A 17,458-nucleotide genomic window follows, 5' to 3' on the forward strand; every position below is an offset into this window, starting at 1 on the left:
CAAACCCTGCTCCCAACAAACCAGTCCCCCACAATCCTTTGCTCCAAGCAGGGTGGGGTGGGGGTTGATGAGAGTCTGAACAGGACGGAGGAGGGACACACCGGCGCCATGGCGATCCCTAAGACAACTTATCTCCTCTCTCACAATGATAGCGCCTGTCAAAATAACTGCCAAGATACATAGCCAGCCAGGAACTGGTTAACTCCTGCCTTGTCCAATCAGAGGGCCTGCAGCCGGGCTCTCTGTCTTTCTCCACCTCAGAGGGCTCTCCGGGACCCGAGTTCCACAAACACACATTATCTCTGTCTCATTGCTCTCTATCTCAAACAATTTAGGTTTAACTAAGCTTTAATGGGAGAGATAGAAAACCATTACTGATTACATTTGAGTTAACGTCACAAATGTGTTGGAGATATCGGACTTCAGGTGGTAAGGAAGAAATCCAATCCAATGTTTTGGATGTTGTTTCTTCTTTTCTTTAGCTTAAAGATATATAAAAGCTAATTTAGGCCACAGGGCACTGTTTTAATCTGCAGTCTGTTTTATATACCTACTACAACAGGCCCTTTGCAGACCTCTGTTTCTTCTGCCATTTGTTGTGAACTGTCGCCACCTATCGGCACACTTGGTTAACAGCTCTGGAGGTTGTCAGGAGGTGACAAAGTCACGTATAGTGTATTTCACGCTTTGGTTTCCAACATGAGGGATGCTTTTAAAATGGTGTAATAAAAAAATATGCCTAAAATTATTCTTCAGGCATTATTCTGCCATATTTGCAGGATTTAAAGTGTATGTGTCGGGCCTTAAAAACATTATCAACTGACACTTTAAGTGAGAGGTGAGAAGATTGCATTGCTGACAAAGACAAAAACCCTCAAGCTTTTACTCATAACACAATTATATATAGTATATCTAAAGTTATATTAAAAAAAGTTACAAATTATCTGGAGTAACCGGGTTATAAATACCAGAAAACATTGCTAAATTATTGAGTTTTTTAAAGTGCCATCTAATTTCATTATATTCGATTGAAGGCAATCATCTCTACGGCTAATATTTCCACAAAGAAGAAAACTATGTGCTTTTGATTTTGGGGTGAAGTGTCTCTTTAAATACTTTATCTTGTACCGCCCCACTTAAGAATTAAAATCTGGCGCCCTCGCTTATTAAGGGCTGACAGGATTATGGCCACGGAGGACAACAAAAGACGTATTCCCTGACCGGGAATCGAACCCGGGCCGCGGCGGTGAGAGCGCCGAATCCTAACCACTAGACCACCAGGGACAACTGGAGAAAACCAAGTCACGGTACTATATAACATCATGTCTATTGTGGTACAAGTATGATAACATCATTAATGGTCTGTTCCCTACACCGTGACTGTTATATCGACCGATACTAAAATCCTCAGCCTAGCTAACTTAAGTTAACTCCAGCTAGCGCTAAAATTAGCTTCCTCTCCCGGAGACAAGCTGGCGGTGAGCCGCGTGTTTTTACAGTGCACATGACACCAGAGGGCGTAGTGAAGGAGGGACCCGTTTACATTTTAACATTAGCTGCTTGAGGATGCACGCAAGGTATGTGAGCTGTTGTAGCTACCTGTTTTTATGCCACATTTACCGCTTAAATGCGTCGTTGAACACCGGAGTTTGGCGTCAGCGTGGTACCAGACTGAACCGACAGAAACACGCCACCTTTTTGTGAAGATAACGGACGAGCGGCTCGGCCGAGTTAATCATCCTTATCTCCGCCAGGTTGCTATTGTCCTGTAAACAAAGTGGCTAGCTAGCACCGTTAGCATCAGCTGTGAAGTCAGCTGGGTGGACTGGACCTTGCTCACCGCGAGTGTGTTTGCTGAGCGTGTAGGCTGGCATTAACATCAGCACGGTAACTGGACTGTCTTTTGTCGAGGCTGCACCTTGAGACGAGGCTTCATCGAGGAGTCACCTAGCAAGCCGCAACACACACAGAAAACGTAGCTAGGTGGGGTAACGTGTCCTCAAATGTAGCCTTTTCCTCTGTGATTAGCCATTTTAGCTGTTATATAATACGTCCGAGGCTACACGTGGATGAACTCGCCAGGTTTCTCTTCTTCGGGGTGTGTGACACGCGTGTAATCGATTGTGTCGTTTCCTCCTAATCCTGTGATTTTAATGTGTTTTCCTCCCTAGCTAGCTGCTGCTGTACCCGTGGTGGTCTTGAATGTTTACATCTACTGGATTTCCCAAAGTGATGCAGCCAAGAATAGACATGCTGTTGCGATGGGGGCATAATTACATAATAAAACACATGTTTACTGTAGCAACATTAAGTAGTAGCAGATGTGTCTCTTCCTCTTCAGCAGAGAAAGAGAGAGAGAGGGGGGATGCGTTTTTCCATCCTGTTGGTCAGCCATTGTCAGCTGAGTAGCCCCGACATGCTTATTACAGGATGCTTTCATCGCCCTCCACTTAGGCTGATGAGGCTTCACCGTCAGCTGTAAGGCTTTTGCTTGCAGTGAGTGCTGTTGAGTGAGGAGCCTTGCTAATCCCAAAGCTTATTTCCCCTCTGCAGGACAAGAAAGAAGCCTGAGAGCACAGCAGTGTGAGAAGAAGGTGATCTTCCCTAAAAAGTGGTGTCTGCTGGATTGGACACACACTGGGGTGGGTGTTTTTGTATGGATGCGTTTGACTGCATGAAGATTTAGGACCCTGGCCTGATGGAGAAGAGAGACAGGAAGCCGGGATACTTTGCAAGGTAAGAGGAGACTCTTGCATTCGTGTGATTCACATTTGATTTATATGTTTCGCACGCAGCACAGCTCCAGGATTTAGCTCTCATTTATCATTTTTATTTCTTTTATTTTAGGGTCATTACCTTTATGAATGAGTGTAGATGGCCTGTTTTTGATTTTCTTTCTTTCCAAGCCAACCATGTAACCAAAATCATATCTCGATATAGGTTATTTCAAATTCATGTTCGTTAAGGCTGCACAATTAATCGCAGAATAATCAAAATCGCAATGTGACCAAGTGCAATATCCAAATCGCATTTCATAACGGTAAAATGTGACACAAAACAGTGTTTTAATGACATTTTGTAGTGCTGCAGAGATGCTCTTGCCTACAAAGAGACCGGGAGAAATGCCACATCATCATGATTTTACTAGTTTTTCAATGACAATGAAAATTGTGATGTAAAATGTAATCATCCATAATAATCATGACTTACATCGCAACCGCAATATCACTTTTTGACCATATCGTCCAGCCCTAATGTTCATTCAACAAAACATACCACAATATGGCAGATTTTCTGGAAATTTAATGAATAAATAGTTCATGTGAAATGACCACATTTGAATTACATACCCAACAAATTAAAAGTACTTTCTCATTTGATTTTTTTCCTCCTTTTTAGTTAAAACCATTATTAAGTTTACATTAAGCATTAAACAAAAATATAAAAATGTTAATGTTTCGTCTTGGCTGGTCCGAGATCTTCTCCCTGTTCAGTGTCGCGCACACTCTCCTCCATGTTTGTTTGTGTTGCCATAATAGAAATTTCCCTACTGCAGAAGAATGCAAAGCGTCGTCCAAAGGAAGACAAATATTTTAGCGTGATTTAAGATAAGTTAAGTTAAGATAGAACTTTTTTCTGTCAGAGACACTAAAAATACAGTAACATCAGAATAAAATACACAAACTCACTAGAGACTACTAATATAGGTTTAAAGGAGTAAATGTGGACATCAGTGTGTAATAGAATAACAATGCAAATAAAATGATACACATATAGGAAAAAAATAATTATACCACACTAAAAAACTAAATGTAAAAGGTAGTATATACACTGATATGGAGAAATAATGAAAGATAACATTGCTGATATCAGAAATATCACACCTGATATTATAAATATAGAATTAAAATTGTTGCAACACAATATGAATGATAGACATTTCTCCGTCGTCCCAAATCACAGACATATTTGCCCTTAGAAGTCTTTATAATCTGTATAATATGTGACTCTGTCTTTAGTTCCGCCAAAGCCTTTATTTGGAGAAAGAAAGGGAGATCAAGAGGAGGGATTCCTATTCCAGGACCGGTATACAAGCCTTAGATTTCATATATAAAGAGGACACAGGAAGAGCAGTTGCACAATTTCAAAATGGAGAAACACGATGAGAAAAAAGTGTGAAAATATGTGCAATTTAAGTGATCTATTAGCTACACTGCAACGCTGTCATATATTGTGAGTTGTGATACCCGGTTTATGTCTCCATTAACGTTACAGTGCAGTTACAGTGTGTTGTTTCTCCAAATGCTGGCTAAAATGACCATGAAATGCCATGAGGTTCAATGAATTATGAGCATCAAATAGTCAGTTTAATGGCAGAGTTTCCTCGTCCAGACAGATATTATAACATAAATCTGTTGCAGAGAAGTCTTTGGCAATTTTTTACAAAAACATTTAGCCTGTTCTTGCTTGTTAGAAGTGACATTGTGGTTTTTCCACTGTGCTGCATGGTCATTTATACCTTGACATTCTGCGGTCAAGGTGCATTAACTAATTATTTATTTCCACCTTTCTTTGAATCACTGGTCGGTACAGTTAAGTCACCTGTATCTGAGCTGCACCCAGCCGATGCAGCTTCGTATTATATATATAATCCGAGTCATGCGTCAGAGAGTTCTTGCCAGAATTGACCCACTGGGATCGTGTCGACTTTAAAATTGGATTTTTGCGGCATTGTGAAACACGATATCGGGAAGTGTGTGGAGAGAGGCTTGTCACAACTACGGTGAGGAGAGGAGAGGGTGTTCATTTTGGAGAGCAGGGTGCATAATGTAAGTCGATAAATAAGATTAAGGGATGACTGCTTTGTGTCTAAAAACCTTAATACAGTTCTCGCTCTGCTTCATTTATCCCGTCTTTGCCGGGCCTTTTCTACATAACAGTACATCATAGCGTGAGAAACATATGTCTTGTTTAACTGGTTTTCTGCCTAAACAAACATTTCACGAGATTTCTGAGATTGTGCTGTCAGTATCGGAGTTGTTGAGTGCGTACTTGTGATTATTGCTGCGAGGTAATGCAGTGCAGCCTAATGGGTTTTATTCTTGTCTCAGGTTACTTTCAGGCTATGCAGACAGCCTGGTACACTACAAACCTGTGATTTGTCTTGTGTTTTGATGATTTGCTTATGTTGGAAATGTTACATAATGGGGAGAGATTGTTTTGTAATGGCGTCGCATTTCACTTGCTCTCTAATTATTGGGTCTGGAGTACATGAAGTCGTAATGGGATGCAGGCTTGGAGCTGATTTAGAGGTGGTGTTTTCCTGTAAAGGGAGGGTGCAAACCTGCGGGAGTGAGCAGCAAAACAACAGTGATGAATACATCGAACCTCTAGTTACTGTAAAGACCGACGCTGAGCCGAGAGATTGAACACGTCAGGAAGGAAAATCGGGCTTATCTCCCAACACAGCTACTCCTGAAACATGCAGCTCCCCTGCTGCTTGCGCCATATGCTGCCTCGCTTCCTGTCAAATAGAGCAAAGGTCGCTGTGAAGCATACACATGTACCAATAACAAGTGTTAACCCGTTATGGACTTTTTCGTGTTTGATCGTTTTGTAAAAGTGAAACCCAGTGCGTTTAATTCTTTCTGATGTCACGGTGAAAAATGTGACGAGTGCTATTAGGTCAAATATCTGGAATGTTCAGCTGCTCGCTTGTGAGTTTCCTGGACAAAACTACCATCCGTAGAAGGAAACAGAATATTCCAGACATGTCTGCAGCAAGGTGGAGATTCGGAGACACCTAATACACAGCAAGTACAATAAGATCATGCATAAAACATGGGAAGATTATAGATTTCCCGGGAACAGGCTGTGCACAAACCACCAAGAGGCTCATGGCAACTGCGAAGGCGCTACAGAGCACCATGACTGAAACAGAGACACCATGCCACTGAGCTGCATTTGTTGCCTTGGAGATTTCACCAGTCACAACTTCATGGCTACTGAGAAAACTCACACGACATCCTGGCCGCTATTTGCCAAAAGAAATGTGGGAGACTGTGAATAATCAAAGTGAGAAAAGGGTCCATCGTCTGATGAGAACAAAGTTTTGCTTTGAGGCCGTTGTAGTAAACTACATGCAAATCAGTGGAAACGTACAATTTCCGACATGAAGCCTGGTGGTGATAGCATCGGTGTTTTGAATATCTTGAAGGAAAGCCCGCTGGTGTCTGTTTGAGAACTGCAGTTTGGTAAAAGATTTGTTTTCCAGCCAAACAACTGCAAACATGAAGACAAAAGAAAAGAGCAATGACTCCCTATTGTCATGGAGGATGCGAATACTTTTGTCATTGTATTGTGTCGTGTATTCACACACACATTTATAGAGAATTGCTTTCACATTTTCTACTCAACTGTTTAAAAAAAAGCATAATTATATACACCTGATTCAAATAAATGGTTGTCAGACATAAATACCACATTAAAATCATACAGATGGGTCCAATAGTGGCCTACCAGTTGTGTTTTTTCTGTTAGCACTGTGAAAGCACAATAAAGCAAGTTTTGTAAGAAGAAGTTTCATTTGTTACTGACAATTTGTTTTCTCCGTTATTAAGCTAAGATGGATACACTTGTTACAAAGTGAAGTTTAGAGAGGACATAAGATGGAGGGAGAAAAGTAACCTGAAGGCTAGAGAGTGATTAAGATATTCTGCAAAATGGCCCAGAGTCAAACAGTTGTTGTCGAGAATGCGACTGCAGATTCTTGAGTTCACGACCAGATGTTTGCTGCATCAGTTAAAGCAGGAGAGTGACTCGAGGCTGTGGGAGAGCTCTGTCTGTCTGCACCCTTATCGACCGCCTTTCCATTAAGGCACCCGAACACTTAAAACGCTTGTCTTTTAGTTTTTCTTTATTTTGTCCTTTGCCCAGGACTGGGCAGAGCAACACTTTCCCCTATCACTCATAGCTTAAGATAAATCAATCCGGTCTTATCTTTTCTTAACATACTCATACACACACTTAAGGTTTCAGTGGGGCGTGCATTATCGTTAAGTGCACCACTAACCGGTGGTTCCACTGCACTGCAGTGTTCCCCCATAATGAACCCCAACAGGGCCTGGAGATGCCATTACATCATCCCGTTACCTTTTCAATGATTAAACAGACTGTCTGAGAGGAGAATCCAGCTGATGCAGCAAAGAAAAGAGAGAAAAAGGTGTTTTATCTTTGAGCAAGATAGCAGCACCTGGACAGAAGGACCACATTTCAGTCAGCTTTATGTTGTTTTTGTGTTTATAGCATTCAGAGGGCTTATATGTCTGTGCACATCTTTGTACTTGCTGTATATCAATCCCGGCCTGAAGGAGTTGTCATGGCATACGTTATAACAAAAGCAATCAAATGGCAATCTAAGCTCCTTGTACTGTCTTCAGTTTACTTCATCAGAAGATGTGAACATGTCCCAACAGGCTGAAGAGGCGGAGGCAGCTCAAGCAAAGCCAATCGGAGAAGAGTGTGAACGAGCAGAACCCGGCAATCATCTCCTGTCCAGACATCCCAAATGACAGCGACCCCAACAAGAAGACGGATCTACAGAGGATAACAGGAAAGCCACCTGCAGGCTCAGGTAAGGCCTGCATCTAAACCTCCATATGTTGGAACATACCCTGAAGCCTTTAGATGCCCTTAAATAACAAAGAAAATTGACATTATTTATAGGAAACTCCAGTATATCTTGTGTAGACCTCCTTAAAAAATGGAACTATGCAGACTGCATGGACAGCTGGAGAGCTGGGAAGGCTCCGCTTGGGTTACTTCCGATGCAATTTGTGTGTAACCTGATTATTTAATTGTAAAACTAATGGCACAACACAGCCTGGGTGCAGGATGACAGGGTAAAGATATCGACTGCGTGAAATATGGATGGAGCCCCTTTAAGTGCCTTAAACCTCAACTCCACTGGCGACAAAAAGAAGTCACATAAGCTTATGAGAAAATGACCCTACTTCTCACTTTATTTATTTCCTTAATAAGTTTCCAAATGAGTTTATGGTCTCAGTTGTTAGTCGCAAGTCTTCTTCAACACGGCATGATGTTCATTTTGTAAATTATGTTCCCATTTAGAGAAAAATAGACAATAAAGCGGGGTACACTGTAGGGCTTGGCTAACTTGTGATTGACACGTTGCTACTACAGCACGTCTTTGAGTTCTCAGTCATATCCGATTAGGATATCCTCCCCAGCTCACTATGGTCACTTCTGGTCCCAAAAAAACAAGACAGCGACGGCCATATTGCCAAACTGGAGGCTTCAAAACAAACCAATGGGTGACATCATGCTGGGTTAACACTTGGGTAAAGCTCAAGCCCATGAGCATTGTAATGAAGTCATAAATATTATAATCATGGACCACTATTATGGCAATTAAAACTGACTTTGGTGTAATGAAACCATTCAAAGTGAAATCAGTTTTATACCAGGTAAAAACAAATGTCCCACTACAAAAGTATTCAAGCAGTTTGTCGACTTATTCGTGGTATTAGTGCTGCGGTGTCTGTGTCCCTGCTACTACCTACTCTGTTATTTTTAAATGATCACCATCTGACTGATCCTGCGGCACAACGGTCCTCTGTGTTGGGAACAACCTCAGCAGTTTTAAACAGGAAGTTGCATAACCTTTATCCTGTGCCGCTGTACAGATGATGATGACATTAAAGTTGCTGCATTCACAAAGTTTGTGATTCCTCAGAGCTGGTGCAAATCTTAAGTCACAATAGTAACGCTGCGATGCCCTCAATTCCAGCTTAAAAATGGCATTAACAATGAGTTATTCACAGTGATTTTTTTTGTTGACATTTGACATTGATGAAAATGGCTGAAATAGATTAGTGATAATTTGATGTCGGCTACTGTAGATTGTGTCATCAAGCTGCTAGAACTCAGTGTTTAAACTGATTTAATTGTCAATATAAGCAAAAAAAACGAATCTATTCTACAACTTGGAGCGCAGTTTGAATATCTGCTTTCAAGCTGATTTTCTGCCTTTTGTCGTCAGTGTAAGCTGCATTATGAATCATGCCATCATGTGTTGCATATATCATCCCCATCTCCTCCCTTTTGATTGTGATGATAGACTCCTATCATCCGAGCAGTGAGTCAGCCAGCTGTGTAAACTCTGCAGCATGCCTTTGTTTTAATATCACGACATTTTTACCTGCAGCCCATCAAATCAAATATGATGCTCTGCAGTGTGATAGACAACCAAAACATAGACAAACATAACATATATAGCTCCTGGTCTAATTTAAAATGAATAAGCGACCGTGTTCACAAAAGCGACAGCAGCCCTGTCTTTGATGCTCGGTACAGTAAAGGACAGATGCAGCTGGAGTCTGGCTGTCTGATGCTTAGTCATGCCCTCAGTTTCCATGGAGGAGGCAGCAGCAGTGTAATTATGCAGTCAGGGAGTGGTACGCTAATAGCTCCTGTGTTCTTGGCTAGAAGAAAGTGCTGACTGTGGACCTTGTCTACTACAAGGGTCAGATTGTTTGCGTGTGTTTTACGATAACTGTTCCAGTATGTGTGGGGCAGTGTTTTTAAGGCTGGGTAATGACAGGGCAAAAAAAAAAACAGGCACTGGTACTTTCTCAAAAGGCAGTTAAGAACAGGATAAGGTCATCTCGGTTGGGGGATTTCTAAGCATCGCCTTTATCGGATTTTGTTAACATTCCTCTCTTTTGTTTTAATATCCTCTTCTCATTTTCTGTTTCCTTTTGTAGACGATGGCTGTAAAAGTAAAAATCAGGCTAAGAGGGAGAAGAGGAGGCCACCAGGGACAGTGGAATTCACTGTGAGTAAAACTACAGCGATAACACATTCAAATGACATACTGATTAGCAGAAAGGCTGTAGTATGCACTCATTTTCATCTCGTGACACAGGTGGGGCCTAAAGATTCCCTCAACAGCATCGCACTCAAGTTCAACATCACCCCAAACAAACTGGTCCAGCTGAACAAGCTCTTCTCCCGCAGTGTCTACCCCGGTCAGGTGAGAACCTCGTCGGTAGCACAATCACCACTGCTGCAGCTCCCTCATTATTCCTCTGACCGGCTCACCATTCGCTGCCCATCATTGTTATTACAGAAGCTGTTTGTCCCTGACGTGAACCAGACAGAGACTGACCTAAAGTCTCCGAGTTGCTCTGATCCCTCGTTCACAAATGGCTCAGCGGAGAACGCGTCACATGTGAGTGTGAAGGTGTTCATTATTTTACAGACAGTAGACATTTAATGACAAATTTGGTTTTGTTGAAATAGCAGGTACTGGTGATGAAATGTCTAAAGTTGTCCATCTACACTGGGTCTAACTGCGAGGGGTCAACATGTTTTATATTCAAATTTAGCTGTCCTTCATGATGGATTAAAAAAGATGATTTTGCGATGGAAGGTATTTTAATCCACTAGATCATACCTGTCAGTGGGTATGAGTGGGAATGAAATTTCTGGCTCTGGCCCGAACATTCAGGTCTCTGATCTGCGCTTCTAACGTCCCGCAGGACGGTGTTTCAAACTGCACGTCAGCAAAGTCCCTCCGGCGTGAGCTCTCCCCAAACTCGGAGGACGACAGCCCTGCAACAGTTAAATTCATCAAGATGAGCTGCAAATATTTCACTGATGGCATGGTAAGAAGCCGACGAAGTATTCAGCTCCTTTACTTAAGTTAAAAGTACTAATGCTACTGCAAGAATACAAAAACGATGTGCGTCGTAATGTATAAATTAAGTGATAACTAAATGATTTGTTCATATTGGATCCTGCAGGCACATTTGTGTATCACTGCTGTGTCTCTGTGTGTTATGCTGTTATTGCAGGGAGTGGTGGGAGGCGTGCTGATCGTGACACCCAACAACATCATGTTCGACCCCCACAAGTCAGACCCCCTGGTGATCGAGCACGGCTGCGAGGAGTACGGCCTGATCTGTCCCATGGAGGAGGTCGTCTCCGTGGCGCTGTATGACGACGTGTCGCGCATGAAGCTCAAAGATGCTCTGCCGTCGTAAGGGCTCCTAAACATGTCACTTTCCTCACTCGCCTCTTTTGTAACCGTGCCTCTTCGAGTCCTCGGCTCTGATTTCTCCTTTTCTGGTTCCTCTTTTCATTTCCTCTTCTTGCGAAATTAAATTGTACAAAGCCCTTTCGTTTTCAGGGATTTTACACATTTGTCTTTTTTACCACATCTTTTGAGTTCAGAGTTAAAAGCCTTACAGTTGTTCTAGTTTTGTAATTTTTCATTTTAACTTTTGATTTGTTCTTCATGAATCGTTCCTCTTTTAATTAATTTGCTGTTATACATCACATGCATTACTTTGTTTTCTTTTGTTTGGTATCATTCTCATTTTTAATTTTTGTTGGACCTTTTCTTTTTGTTTTCTTTTTCCCCCTTTTCATTTCCATCTTTGGTTTGCGGTGCGGTATGTGTGATGCCCCGTGACCCCACAGAGACCTACCCCAGGATTTGTGTCCTGTGTACAGGCCCGGCGAGTGGGAGCAACTGCCATCAGAGCGGGATCTAAACCCCTTCAGCCGCTACGAAGCTCTCGATCCGAAGAGACCGATCGTCTTGGACGACATTGAATCAACCCTCTCAGAAACTGGTAACTCGTGTTGTGAAACATACACTGTATCGCTGTTTACCACAGGATTGTGAGAGAGTATGGTGGGAGGGTCTCGGACCAAGGGCATGCTCTCCTGGAAGAAAATGGTGCATATTTTAAAGTTAAATGTGTCAATTTTTCACTACTCTGGGCAGTGATGGGCATCATTTTATAGACCAAAAACCTCTCCAGATTGATTAAACAAAATACTGATTTATCTTCTTGATACCAGCGAGCACAGAAGGTGAGCAAACAGAGAAATCTCCATCAGATGAAGGATTCACAGATTTGGAGCCAACTCTCAACGGTAGCACCGAAGAGGCAGAGGGGACGTCCTCCAAAATGCCCAGCGTTGTCAGCAGGGACCAGCCGGATCTAGGACCAAGCTGCCCAGGCTGGGGAGTCCTCCAGGACAAGTCGACGCTTGGTCAAACTAAAGGGAAGCTGGATGATGACGAGGATGAGGGCGTAGCTCAGAACAGCTCCATCGAGGATGGAGAGTCAATACAATCCTCTTCAGAGACTGAAAAACAGGGTGACAAACCTACGAGCCAGAAGGTAACTGAAACCAAAGATATCAAACCTAAAGGGACCGAAGAGCTGCTAAATGGTGCACGTGATAGGGCACCAGAGGACCAAAACAGGAAGTTGAGTCTGAAGGAGGCTCCGGAGGTTTGTGGGGATTCCAGTCTGAAGAGACAAAGCCCAGACAGACCAGCAGGTGGAGCTGAAATCAGTGAGGAGGAGAGACGGAAGAAAAGCTATGAGGCAGAAGTGAAGTCATGGCTGCTGGAGAGGATGCAGGCTCCAATAGAAGGTAGAAGTACATAAGAAACTAGATCGTAAACCCATAGGTAGATTCTCACAGTTAAATGTGTCTGGATACTAACCAAACTCTCCCTCTCTGTCTTCTCATTTTAATCTCTATAGACATGCTTTTCTCATCAGAGGAGAAGAGTAAAAACCCTCCGATGTTCCTGTGCTTCAAAGTGGGAAAGCCAATGAGAAAGTCTTTTGTCTCTGGGATGTCCTCTAGTCCCGCCCACTCATTTGGGGGCCGGGGTAAACAGCCAGAGTACTGGTTTGCCGTGCCACAAGAAAGGTGAGAGGATGACTTGGCTCTTACATTAATATATAAGTTCCCAACCCACAGCCCTGCCAGCTGAAGTAGCACATGATTAAAGGTCCCCGGTTGTAGAAAGTGAGATTTAAACTACAATGTGTTTAAGCTGGTAATGTGCTTTTTAAGCAATCCGATGGACTGTGTGCGTGTTTCTGTTCCAGGGTCGACCATCTGTACGCGTTTTTCGTCCAGTGGTCTCCGGATGTGTACGGGAAGGAGGCTCGAGAGCAGGGCTTTGTTGTTGTGGAGAAAGATGAGCTGGACATGATCGACAACTTCTTCAGTGACCCTGCATCGTGTAGCTGGGAGGTGAGCTCAGTAGCTATCCGAGTAGCCCCCTCGTTTATTCTGTTTGAGTAAATGCTATAACGGCGTTTTAGCTTGGATGAAATCTTGAGACCTTTGATGTTTCGAAAAAGAGCTCCATTTCACCTGAGCCATGTGCCATTGATTTGTCTTGGATGTTGACTTGCTTTTATGTTTGTTTTGCTCTAAGATCATCACCATCGATGAGGCTAAGCGTCGGCAGAGTTTCGGCAGCTGTGACGGAGACTCTGTGGATGCACTGCCCATGCTCAGTGACACCAGTGATCTGCTGCAGGACACACACATGGAGAAGGTTCTTGCAGCTGGCTGCTAACCGCATGAAGTTACTTTAACTGTCAAGAGAATGAATAAAGTTTGAAAAGCCTCATCATGATCTGTTTGCTCTCCAGCTCGCCTGTCGCCTGCCAGCCCGTGTGCAGGGTTACCCCTGGAGACTGGCCTACAGCACTGTGAAACACGGGACCAGCCTGAAGACTTTGTACAGGAGCCTGCAGGACGTGGACAGTCCTGTACTGCTGGTCGTCAAAGACATGGATAACCAGGTCGGTACTGGATATAAATGACTGGGCGGGGTTTGCTGATACACATTATCATTATGTATTACAAGTGAAACAAATACAAAGAGGCATGTACACACACAGTTATAGGGGTTTTCAGATTTGTAGTACGTTATCATGTAAATGTGTGACTTTGGCGACACCTTGAGGTCATTTGGAAAATTACACTAGTATAAAAACATTTCAGATTCCCTATAGTCATAAACAATCACATGGGAGTTTTAACTACTAGTTTATGATTATTTGTTCCGAGTTAATTGACTTTTTGTCCTGCGTTTGAATCTGATCACAGATATTTGGGGCGTTCTCGACTCATCCCTTCAGAGTGAGTGAACACTGTTACGGCACAGGAGAGACATTCCTCTACAGCTTCTGTCCTGAGATCAAGGTTTGTTTTACTGAAGCTCCACTTCCACCTAAGTACTCAGTATAGTGCCCTTGGAACCCGTGAGAACATATGAATGGTTATTACTCCTGATAAGCAGGTGGTGCCTTGAGATGGCAGCCTCTGCCACCAGTGTATGAATGTGTGTGTGAATGGGCGAAGGCTGACTTGTGTTGTAAAGCACTTTGAGTGGTCGCTTAGACTAGAAAAAGTGCTATAAAAAATACAGTCCATTTAACATTTACCATATACCAAACTACCAACCTTTGTTCCTCTTTCTCTCTCTCTCTGTCTTTCTTGCTAAACCACACACTCCCTACACACAGCACATGCTTTGTGTGGTTCTGCGTCAGTATGAGGTTGTTTACTTCAACAAGGAAATAACCTTTGCGTGAGAAAAGACTGCAGACAACAAGTTTGGTACATCCTCCATCAGAGCACAGCTGTAGCTGTTCCAACTGACCATCAGTGGTCTGCAGTGTTTAACTATGAACTATGTACCTCAACAGAAGATAATAGAAACTAGGGCTGCACATTATGCTCAAAAATCATTATTTTGACAGCTGAACATGTAAACATAACCATTTAAATGTATAACAAACTCCACTGAATTGAACTGAACCAGACTGCTTGGTAGAAACCAGGACCGAGTTAGCCTAAGAGCTCAGTCGGGGTTCTTTATTTCTCAAAAGGCAATATCAGTATTGTTTGCTGTCTGTTTGCAGGTGTATCGCTGGACGGGAGAGAACTCTTACTTTGTGAAGGGCAACACAGATTCTCTGCAGCTGGGCGGAGGAGGGTAAGTGTATCTACCAGCTACACTGTCAATTACTTGCTTGTTTAATCAGTTTTTTTGTGACCAAGTTCAATTTTTTTTAGCAGTCTCAACCCTTTGACAGCAAATCAAATTGATCTACACCCGTTCTCTGACTCTTTGTCTCGTCCTCTGCAGGGGTCAGCTGGGTCTGTGGCTGGACGCCGAGCTGTACCGAGGCACCACCACCAAATGCGCCACCTTCAACAACCAGCCACTCTCCACCCAGCAGGACTTCAACATCCACAGTCTGGAGGTCTGGACCTTCGAGTAGCCACACCCGCCCGCTCCTGCTACTTCTACATCTGCTTTCCGCACCAAACCTTGAAACACCTCCTCCCTCCCCAAGACTATTACGCATCACTTGGAGGAAACACCTAGCTACCCCACAATGACACTAAATGTTCTGTGAGAGGAGACGGGAAGCAGCTTGTGCAGGTGTTCCTGAAAACAGAACAGGAAGTCTTCTGTAGCCCGTTTTGAGGTTGATCTGCAGGTAGGTTGGCCAGTTTTATGTCTGGTTCATCCTTCCTTTTAAAGGTGGAAATAGGAGTGTTGCTCTCAGTTCATTGGCTGCCTTAGACATCCGACAACACCTCCAGCTTTTCCCTGCCTTACCGCCAGAGAGAGAAGAGGAAGGCTGCTGATTAAACTCCCAAAAGGAGCTGATTTTAAGTGTGTTTGTAAGAAGTGTCCCTTGATGCTGAAGGTAAACCCGACCAGAAATAATGGTTAATGAAATTTGTATGTTTGGTAATGTACAGGATTTTGAACTGAGGAGGTTTGGATTGATCTCTTTTTTTCTTTCCTTTTTTTAACGACGCAATGAATTTCAAATCGTGAAGGAGGTGAAATTTGCCCGGGAGATTTTTCAGATCCTCCAGCGTTAAATTAACTTTCACTCTCTGTAATTGTTTACAACAGACGTGTTGCACTTCCCCTGAAAGGCCATCTAGTTCTGTTATTTTGAGTTTTTAGACCAACTGAGTGAGAATGTTTCATTGCATTTCCACATAAATACGTCAGTTATTTTCATTCCCCATGCAGACCAAAACAAGCGGTAAAGCCAGGAAATGTTTGCAATGACCAAATGTGTTGTATTTTAATTTCGTATTTGTTGTGAGTTCCTCATATTTTATAAAATATTTTAGATTCTTTTATTTTTGCATTTTATTTTTACATTGTTTTTTATCAAGAATGCTGAGTTGTTGTTTTTTTCTAATGGTTGTACTTTTATATAAGTATTGTGTTGAATATTTCTGTTTCTTATTGGATACAACGAGCACTATAAAAGACTGCCGTCAGTATTGAATTCATTTTGAGCGCGGACTTAATTTTTAAATCTTTGATTTTCTTTCCATTCGTGGTTGTTGTTCAGAGAGTCACAGAGAGGTTTATCATGATGTCACTTTGCACTGCAGGATTAATCGACAGTCAACGTTGTTTCGTGGCCCTTTTGTAATCAAGCACTCTTTCAGTGTTCACTTGTTAACGAACCTTGTTTGATCAGCACTACTGACCTGTCCGACCACACGTCAGCTTCTAATTTACTTCAAAATGGGTGGAAAAAGGGATTTTCTGTTTTGTTTTTGCACTCTGGTATGCCACTAACTAAAAGTTCAGATCTACTAACCTGGAAATGACGCGTGCATGAATATGCAGATACCGCAAACGTCTGACACCACTGTTATGATACCTGCCATACTATCCACTAATGCCAGTTATCGCTTCATGTGAAAATGAGCTTCGTTGTCTTTTAGCCGTTCAGTGTTGTAACTGTGAATGCTCCCTGAATAATTATTTCTTGTGAATCCAAAACTGCTGTTGTCTGTAATTTCACTTAGGATCTATTTATTGTGTTGTTATTGCAACCACATTTAAACTGAAATAAATGTCAAATATATAAGCTACATACTATAAAACAAGTGGGTCGTGTCCAACTTTTATGTCCACGTGTCGATCTCAGTTATTGTGGCCTCAGATTTTATAACAGGTTTTTATTGAGCATTACTAGCATTACCATTGTTGAGCATGTGACACAAGAGTTACAGTAAAGACATGGCATGTAAATGGAAACTAATCTAATCAAAGATCACTAATTGAGAAGATGATGCACTCAGTAGATTAAAATTGACTCACTCTCAGATCTAAATGAGGTCTCACTCCACCTCTGTTTTCAGGTACCACACATTCAACACATTTTCACTGTCAGTAATACTACTGACAAGAAAACCTCACCAAGTTTCTCTTTTTAGATTAGATTTCATTTTACTTTTATATGTATATCTCCAGGTGGATTTATACCCCTTGGCCCCAAAGAGCTATCTATTGTGTTAATTAAACTACAGTGGATCATCAGAACATTGAATTTCTTCACATAAGGTTTAAATCAAGCCTGATACCATATAATGGATGTCAGGTATGGCTAACATAACATTTTAATATGTTTTTAGACCTTAAATATATGGCCGTATTGAACTACAGTGTATTTTTGGCTTATTCTACAGTATGTTATCCTCATCCTAGAGCTATCAGAATTGAAATCTCTGTATAGTGTGTCATCCTGTCTTGGCATGTAGATGTACACACATT

The 17,458-nt window shown here is 42.3% G+C and overlaps 1 protein-coding gene and 1 non-coding gene across 5 annotated transcripts; one reads left to right on the forward strand and one right to left on the reverse strand.

The window, feature by feature from the left end:
* Positions 1-1,212: 1,212 nt before the first annotated feature.
* trnae-cuc (transfer RNA glutamic acid (anticodon CUC)) lies at positions 1,213-1,284 on the reverse strand. The gene has a single exon. It is a non-coding gene; the product is annotated as a tRNA-Glu (tRNA).
* A 220-nt stretch (positions 1,285-1,504) lies between these two features.
* Positions 1,505-16,778, forward strand: ncoa7b (nuclear receptor coactivator 7b). 4 transcript variants are annotated; one of them, XM_073492349.1, is made up of 17 exons: positions 1,505-1,577; positions 2,554-2,736; positions 7,476-7,633; positions 9,786-9,856; positions 9,947-10,054; positions 10,151-10,252; positions 10,563-10,688; positions 10,878-11,062; positions 11,506-11,660; positions 11,893-12,477; positions 12,591-12,762; positions 12,945-13,092; positions 13,280-13,402; positions 13,500-13,652; positions 13,960-14,055; positions 14,778-14,851; positions 15,005-16,778. In XM_073492349.1, exons 2-17 carry the CDS (start codon positions 2,699-2,701, stop codon positions 15,138-15,140), a joined length of 2,430 nt encoding a protein of 809 aa, XP_073348450.1. In that variant the 5' UTR covers positions 1,505-1,577; positions 2,554-2,698; the 3' UTR covers positions 15,141-16,778. The 4 variants fall into 4 exon arrangements, with proteins under 4 accessions (XP_073348450.1, XP_073348449.1, XP_073348451.1 ...); XM_073492348.1 differs by lacking the exon at positions 1,505-1,577 and adding an exon at positions 1,670-1,983; XM_073492350.1 differs by lacking the exon at positions 1,505-1,577 and adding an exon at positions 2,003-2,098.
* The last annotated feature ends 680 nt before the right edge of the window (positions 16,779-17,458 follow it).

Source organism: Pagrus major, chromosome 22 (assembly GCF_040436345.1).
Source record: "Pagrus major chromosome 22, Pma_NU_1.0".
NCBI classification, from domain to species: Eukaryota; Metazoa; Chordata; class Actinopteri; order Spariformes; family Sparidae; genus Pagrus; species Pagrus major.

Bases quoted from the DNA above. Each gene is read 5' to 3' on its own strand.
- ncoa7b (XM_073492349.1), top strand. From the start codon at position 2,699: ATGGAGAAGAGAGACAGGAAGCCGGGATACTTTGCAAG. The intron at 9,857-9,946 runs GTGAGTAAAACT...CTCGTGACACAG, and splicing joins CAGGGACAGTGGAATTCACT to GTGGGGCCTAAAGATTCCCT. The intron at 10,689-10,877 runs GTAAGAAGCCGA...CTGTTATTGCAG, and splicing joins AATATTTCACTGATGGCATG to GGAGTGGTGGGAGGCGTGCT.